Raw genomic sequence first — 8421 nt, 5'->3', positions numbered from 1 at the left:
TATTCTCAATTTTTATACATCTATTAAAAACTCTCCAAATAATTTGGACATTGAAATTATCAGTAGCAGGAAGAATTAAGAAATTACTGTACTCCTAATGCATGAGCATCAGCCATCATACCCTTGTTTCAAATGTGACTTATTCGTCCTAATATGCTCATCCTACTTAAGGTGGGGTTTTGGTTTCAAAAATTATATGATTTATATGCAAATCAATGTAATGCACATTTGTTAGAGAGATGACTTTGAGAATGCAAATATGTACAGAACATAGTCCTGGCCCACCAAGGGTTTACATGGTTTGGTGGTAATAGATGCAATCTAACACATAATAAAGGAATGAATCTCATGATACACACAGAACAATAGGAGAACAGGGTATGGTAAAAGGACTTGAAGTCACAAGGAATCTGGAAAGAAACTCTGGATATGACAGGATTTAAGCAGAGCTTCAGAATATGCATAGCACTCCAACAGAGATTGCCTGAAGGGAGATTAGGGAAACCATAAACAAAACAAACAGAACACCACTCAGGTGTCTTAAGGAAATTGTTAGTAGCCTAGCAGAGTTAAGACATAGGTGGCTCAAGGCTACAACAGCAGGGACTAAAAATCTAATATTTTCAAACTCTAAAAGGAAAGCATGTTGAATTTACAGTAAAGGAGGTAAGAAAAATGCCAGGAAATATTTTAAAAGCTAACTGCAATAGGCTGGGTACGGTGGCTCAAGCCGGTAGTCCCAGCACTTGGGAGGCTAAAGGTGAATTACCTGAGGTCAGGAGTTCCTGACCAGTGTGACCAACATGTTGAAACCCTGTCCGTTACTACTAAAAACACAAAAATTAGCCAGGCATGGTGGCGGGTGCCTGTAGTCCCAGTTACTTGGGAGGCTGAGACACAAGAATCACTTGAACCTGGGAGGCAAAGATTTCAGTGAACTGAGATTGCACCACTGCACTCCTGCCTGGGTAACAGAGTGAGACTCCATCTCAAAAAATAAATAAATAAATAAATAAATAAATAAATAAAGCAAGCTAACTGCAATAAATCTTAATCTTAACAACTTTTGTCTTTTAATGATCTGGCCAGCATTTCCAGATAATTTATGTATTTATCATTATATTTCAGAGTACTTTAATTTTTTTATGATTTTGCTAAGGTAATAAAATACTGAACTGGATTCTTCAGGATGCTGTCTTGATGGATGCACATAGAGACATCAATAATGTCCCCACATCTTTACTCTTGTAAAAAAAGAAGAAGGAAAGAAGGTAAGAAAGGGGAATGGCAGTTGGAATCTGTTGGGATCGCAGTTGGAATCTGTCGGGATGGCAGTTGGAATCTGTCGGGATGGCAGTTGGAATCTGTTGAGATGGCAGTTGGCCAGTCCTGGGCCTGAGAGTCTGCCCATGGGAGACCCCATCAGCCTGTTACCTTTGCCTCCAGGTAGGAAGAAAGTAATCTAAGGATTTATGCAAGTCTGCATTCCTAGGCGAGTTTGTGTAACTGATGCCAAACCGAGGAGGAAGGCTGTGGAAGAGGCTGTGGAGGCCCGCTCACCAGCCCCAGGCTGTTGGCCAGAGATGCACTCCCGCTCCTGCCTGTGACTCAGCATTTGACAGTTAACTGGTATGGCAACATTATATGGCTTTACCGTTGAAAAAGTGAAGGCATATCTTTCTCTTCACCCCAAGGTATTAGATGAATTTGTATCTGAAAGTGTTAGTGCAGAGAGAGTGGAGAAATGGCTGAAGAGGGAGAACAACAAATCAGAAGATGAATCAGCTCCTAAGGAAGTCAGCAGGTACCAAGATACGAATATGCAGGCAGTTGTATATGAACTGAACAGCTACATAGAACAACGGTTGGACACAGGAGGAAACAACCAGCTACTCCTCTATGAACTGAGCAACATCATAAAAGTAGCCACAAAAGCTGATGGATTTGTACTGTACTTCCTTGGAGACTGCAATAATAGCCTGTGCATATTCACACCACCTGTAAGGCTGGCTGCCTCCCCCGAAGTTCGGACTCGCCCATCTCTCTCCCCGCTTGAAAATTACATTATCAGAATATGTCCATCATCTAGCTCTGCCTTGGAAATCCCCTCTGCACTCGGCACCTAGCCCGCCTTGGAAATCCCCTCTGCACTCGGCACCTAATCCCACCCTTGGAAATCCCCTCTGCACTCGGCACCTAACCCTACCCTTGGAAATCCCCTCTGCACTCAGCACTTAGACCACTCACTGGAAATCCCACCAATAGCAGCTCATTCCATCCACATCCTGTTTCTCCAAATCCAATCAAACGCCTTCGCTCCCTATAAAACCCCGCCCCTGAGAGGAGTCAAGCACAACTTCCCTGGCCCCTCTCCCCTGGACCACAGAACCTCACCTGGGAGCTGAATAAATTGGCATCTAATTTTCTTGTGCTGGCCTCAGTTTCCTCATTTTTAACTCGGCAATAAACCTACAGAGAATAAACTTTACACCACCTAGGATAAAGGAAGGAAAACCCCGCCTCATCCCTGCTGAGCCCATCACCCAGGGCACCACCATCTCTGCTTATGTGGCCAAGTCCAGGAAAACACTGCTAGTAGAAGACATCCTTGGGGATGAACGATTTCCGCGGCGTACTGGACTGGAATCAGGGACTCGCATCCAGTCTGTTCTTTGCTTACCAACTGTCACTGCATTTGGTGACTTGATTGGTATTCTTGAGTTGTGTTGGCACTGTGGCAAAGAAGCCTTCTGTCTTAGTCACCAAGAGGTTGCAACAGCAAATCTTGCCTGGGCTTCAGTAGCAAAACATCAGGTACAGGTATGCAGAGGCCTTGCCAAACAGACTGAGTTGAATGACTTTCTACTGGATGTATCAAAAACATATTTTGATAACATAGTTGCAATAGATTCTCTACTTGAAGGCATACTGATATGTGCAAAAAACCTGGCGAATGTCGATCGTTGTGCACTTTTCCAGGTAGACCATACTCAGATCTTTTTGATATTGGAGAGGAAAAGGAAGGAAAATCTGTCTTCAGGAAGACCAAAGAGATAAGATTTTCAATAGAGAAAGGAATTGCTGGCCACATAGCAAGAACAGGGGAAGTCCTGAACATTCCAGATGCCTATGCAGACCCACGCTTTAACAGAGAAGTAGAATTATACACAGGCTACACCACGTAGAACATCCTGTGCATGCCTATCGTCAGCCAAGGAAGCGTGATAGGTGGTGTGCAAATGGTCAACAAAATAAGTGGTAGTGCCTTCTCTAAAACAGATGAAAACAACTTTAAAATGTTTGCCATCTATTTTGCTTTAGCCTTACACTGTGCTAATATGTATCATAGAATTCGTCACTCAGAGTGCATTTACCAGGTAACGATGGAAAAGCTGTCCTACCATAGCGTTTGTACTGCAGAAGAGTGGCAAGGCCTCATGTGATTCACCTTTCCCGTGTGTCTCTGCAAAGAAATTGAATTATTCCACTTTGACATTGGTCCTTTCAAAAACATGTGCCCTGGAATTTTTGTCCATATGGTTCATCGGTCCTATGGGACATCCTGCTTTGAGCTTGAAAAGCCATGTCGTTTTATTATGTCTGTGAAGAAGAACTACCGGCAAGTTCCCTATCACAACTGGAAGCATGCGGTCGCTGTAGCGCATTGCATATACACCATACTTCAGAACAACCACATGCTTTTCACAGACCTTGAGTGCAAAGGACTGCTGATTGCATGTCTGTGTCATGACCTGGACCACAGGGGCTTTACTAACAGCTACCTGCAGAAGTTCGACCACCCTCTGGCAGCTCTCTACTCCACCTCCACCATGGAGCAGCACCACTTCTCCTAGATGGTGTCCATCCTCCAGTTGGAAGGGCACAATATCTTCTCCACCCTGAGCTCCAGTGAATATGAGCAGGTGCTTGAGATCATCCACAAAGCCATCATTGCCACAGACCTTGCTTTATACTTTGGAAACAGGAAACAGTTGGAGGAGATGTACCAGACTGGATCACTAAACCTTAATAATCAATCACATAGAGACTGTGTAATTGGTTTGATGATGACTGCCTGTGATCTTTCTTCTGTGACAAAACTGTGGCCTGTTACAAAATTGATGGCAAAAGATATATATGTAGAATTCTGGGCTGAGGGTGATGAAATGAAGAAATTGGGAATACAGCCTATTCCTACGATGGACAGAGACAAGAAGGATGAAGTCCTACAAGGCCAGCTTGAGTTCTACAATGCTGTAGCCATTCCCTGCTATACAACCCTTACCCAGATCCTCCCTCCCACGGAGCCTCTCCTTAAAGCATGCAGGGATAATCTCAGTCAGTGGGAGAAGGTGATTCGAGGGGAGGAGACTGCAACTTGGATTTCATCCCCCTCCGTGGCTCAGAAGGCAGCTGCATGTGAAGACTGAGCCCTGATCACCCAACACAGTGTCCCACCTACAGATCCTCATCTTGCTTCTTTGACATTTTTTCCTTTTTCTGGGGGGGTGAGGAGAACCTACACCTGGTAACTGGGGTGCAGACCTCTTCAAGAAGGTAACATCAAGTAAATAAGTCAAGCAAAGGACTTCCTGCCAGTCTCTTCTCTGAGGCGTCATAGACACTGAACAACCAGGACCACCCCACGTTCAGAAATCAGCTGGCCAAGTGACTCCATTTGACTTGCAAACCAGCCTTTTCTAATAGGCTGATATTGCTGAGGCCTTAATGGAAAAGGCCTTCCTTTTTCATTAAGTAGTACTTCTGAGGAATTACTACTTCCTCAGAAGGGGTACTTTTCCATTGTATCTTTCTAATAAAGATTGAAAATAGTTAAAAAAAAAAAAAAAAAAGGAAAGAGAGAGAGAGAGAAAGAAAGACAGCACTTCTACTACTCTGCATGGTTTATTTATTGTAGAACCACGCCCATATATTTGCTTCCAAAAGAAGACATAGCTCAAGAAAAAATGTGGATGAATCAGTAACCATACATAGATGTGAATTCTGCTTTTCACATAACAACTTCAACCTATCGTCCAGCTCATACCAAAGTAGTCATCCTTTTCAGCAGCCTGCGTCAACATAGCAGAGAAGTGGAAAATACACATAGGTAGGTCCCTCATTTGTTTAAATCTGTGAGGGTTACCAGATCTTTAAAGAAAAAGGTTTACTTTAAAGACAACATATAGTTCTAAATTCTAAATTCTGAAGAAAAGGAAATGAATACCAATAAAATCAAAGTAATTTTAAGTTTAAAAAAATGAAACAAAAACTAATCTTGTCTCATTGTGTCATTAAGAACTTGAAGTGTGATATTTATGAAAGGACTATTCTACAGAATATTCTCATTGGAAGTAAGTCTTTGGGAAACATGAGGTTTGTTCATGAAAGCCTCTCACTAACCACTTTACATGAGGACAACCCCATAGGTCCTTTAAGTCCAATTTCTTATTTTCAAAATGCAATGATAAAAGCCCCTTAATATTTCTGAGTATTGTTACAGGAGCTATTCATGAATAAGTTTTGTAAATTCTATAAATTAATAAAGCATGTTGTCATTCTTATTACTTTACTTATTTTAACTACATATAAAGAGTGATTCTATAGGCCCCTGCCAGCTGCTGTCCCCTTGATCTTGGATTTTCCAGCCTCCAGAACCAGGAGCTAATAAATATCTGTTCATTATAAATTACCCAGTCTCAGGTATTTAGTTTTAGTAGCACAAAACAGACTAAGAATCAGTGAGCAATGCAGTGTTGCTTGGTTTGGCAGAGTTCCCTTCAAACTGTCTAAACTCAGAAAGATTTTCCAACTTTCCTGTTAGAGCATTGATCTAACAGGATGAACTAAAAGGAGAACAAGTTTGGAGGGAAAGAAAAAGAAAGAATAATGAGGAAGACAGTCTAATATCCTTCTGGGAAAAAAATAGACATTTCGTTTGCTTAAAAGTAATATACAAAATCAAAATACTATTTATTTACCACTCGTGATCATAAGAGCTTCAAATACATATACTATAAATGATCTTTTTTAATTGAATGGCAATAGCAAAGATGACATTTGTTGATCCTAAGTTTTTGTTTTGAAATTGCAAAGGACTTTCACAACAACACCCCACTGAACTGTCTCAACTGAAATGGGTGGCACAAACCTCATTTTATAGATAACATTTAGCTAAGAGGGATTAAATAGCATGCAAAAATTACACAAGTAGTGAGCAAATCACTCAGGACTCAAACCCAGATCTGACTTACAGTTCTTCCTCTACTCCAGAGAAGGGTGTAAGCACCCTTGGATGCTCCCAAGACAGCATTTTCTTGGGGAGAGAGGATAAGTTTATGAGATTCTTCCTTTTCCAACTACACATCTGCATAATGCCAGATCTTAGCACATACTTTAACCATAAAAATTTATGGCAATAGATTAAAATCAGACGCAATCATGAGAATCCTGCTGTATTCTATTAAGCCAGATATTAAAGAGATTTTCAAAAATAATGCCACTCTTCTCATTAATAGTTTGGTTTCAATAAATATAGTTATTTTCATAAAATGCATTATTTATGTTAATATGTAATGGATATATTGTTGTTATTTTAATAAATTAATAAATGTTTAGAAGTCTTTTTTTGGGGGGGAAGAAAGAAATCAAGAAAAAGAAAGAAAGAGAGAAAGCAAGAAAAAAAGAATGAAAGAGAGAAAGAAAGAGGAAGAGAAAGAGGGAGAGAGAACGGGAGTCTTGCTTTATTGCCCAGGCTAGAATGCAGTCTAAAAATGGGTATTAAAAACCTCTTTTATGCCAGTAATTGTGCTTAACAATGGAGACAGGAAGGAATAAGGGAGGAAAATAACAAACAAGCAGCCGATCAATATTTAATTTAAACCTGTAAAATGCTATGCAGTTACTGAGGAGTGATTTACTTCCAATTATGTAGTCACTTTTAGAGTAGGTGCGATGTGGTACTGAGAAGAATGTATGTTTTGTGGATTTGGGGTGGAGAGTTCTGTAAATGTTTATTAAGTTTACTTGTTCCAGGTCTGAGTTCAAGTCCTAGATATCCTTGTAAATTTTCTGTCTCGTTGATCTGTCTAATATTGACAATGTGATGTTAAAGTCTCCCACTATTATTGTGTGGGAGTCTAAGTCTCTTTATAAGTCATTGAGAACTTGTTTTATGTATCTGGGTGCTCCTGTATTGGGTACGTATTTAGGATCGTTAGCTATTCTTGTTGCATTGATCCTTTTACCATTATGTAATGTCCTTCTTTGCCTCTTTTGATCTTTGTTGCTTTAAAGTCTATTTTATCAGAGGCGAGAATTGCAACTCCTGCTTTTTATTTATTTATTTTTTTGCTCTCCATTTGGTTGGTAAATCTTTCTCCATCTCTTTGCTTTGAGTCTTTGTGTATCCTTGCATGTGAGATGGGACTGGATGCAGCATACTGATGGGTTTTGGCTTTTTATCCTATTTGCCTGTCTGTGTCTTTTGATTGGGGCATTTAGTTGATTTATATTTAAGATTAATATTAATATATGTGAGTTTAATGCTGCCATTTAATGCTAGCTGGTTGTTTTGCCCATTAATTGATGTAGATTCTTCATTATGTTGATGCTCTTTACCTTTTGGCATATTTTTGGAATGGCTGATACAGGTTGTTCCTTTCTATATGTAGTGCTTCTTTCAAAAGCTCTTGTAAAGCAGGCCTGGTGGTGATGAAATCTCTGAGTACTTGCTTGTTCACAAAAGATTTTATTTTTTCTTCACTTATGAAGCTTAGTTTGGCTAAATATGAAATTCTGAGTTGAAAGTTCTTTTCTTTAAAGATGTTGAATATTGGCCCCCACACTCTTCTGACTTGTAGGGTTTCTGCTGAGAGAACTGCTGTGAGTCTGATAGGCTTCCCTTCGTGGGTAACCTGACATTTCTCTCTGGCTGCCCTTAGCATTTTCTTCTTCATTTCAACCCTGGTGAATCTGATGATTACATGCCTTGGGGTTGCTCTTCTTGAGGAATATCTTTGTGGTGTTCTCTGTATTACCTGGAATTGAATATTGTCCTACCTTGCTAGGTTGGGAAAGTTTTCATGAATAATATCCTAAAGAATATTTTCCAGCTTGGATTCATTCTCTTTGTCACATTCAGGTAGATTAGGTCTTTTCACATAGTCCCATATTTCTTGGAGACTTTACTCATTCCTTTTTACTCTTTTTTCTATAATCTTGTCTTCTTGTTTTATTTCATTGAGTTGATCTTCGACCTCTGATATCCTTTCTTCTNTATTGTGTTTTTCAGCTCCATTAATTCACTTATATTCCTCTCTAAATTGTCTATTCTTGTTAGAATTTCGTCAAACCTTTTTTCAAGGTTCTTAGTTTCTTTGCATTGGGTTAGAACATGTTCTTTTAGCTCACAGAAATGTC

General features: G+C 39.9%; 1 protein-coding gene across 1 annotated transcript; it reads left to right on the top strand.

Moving 5' to 3' along the window:
- Nucleotides 1-1631: 1631 nt before the first annotated feature.
- LOC108296489 (cAMP and cAMP-inhibited cGMP 3',5'-cyclic phosphodiesterase 10A-like) lies at nt 1632-4505 on the top strand. Its single transcript, XM_017518968.2, is given in 3 exon segments — nt 1632-2001; nt 2498-2986; nt 2989-4505. Coding segments are annotated over 3 exon segments (2301 nt in total). The 3' UTR covers nt 4431-4505.
- The last annotated feature ends 3916 nt before the right edge of the window (nt 4506-8421 follow it).

The sequence above is a fragment of the Cebus imitator genome, unplaced genomic scaffold, assembly GCF_001604975.1.
Source record: "Cebus imitator isolate Cc_AM_T3 unplaced genomic scaffold, Cebus_imitator-1.0 Scaffold719, whole genome shotgun sequence".
Taxonomy (NCBI): Eukaryota; Metazoa; Chordata; class Mammalia; order Primates; family Cebidae; genus Cebus; species Cebus imitator.
The sequence above is the reverse complement of the archived record's forward strand: the minus strand, read 5'-3'. Positions and strand labels throughout refer to the sequence as shown.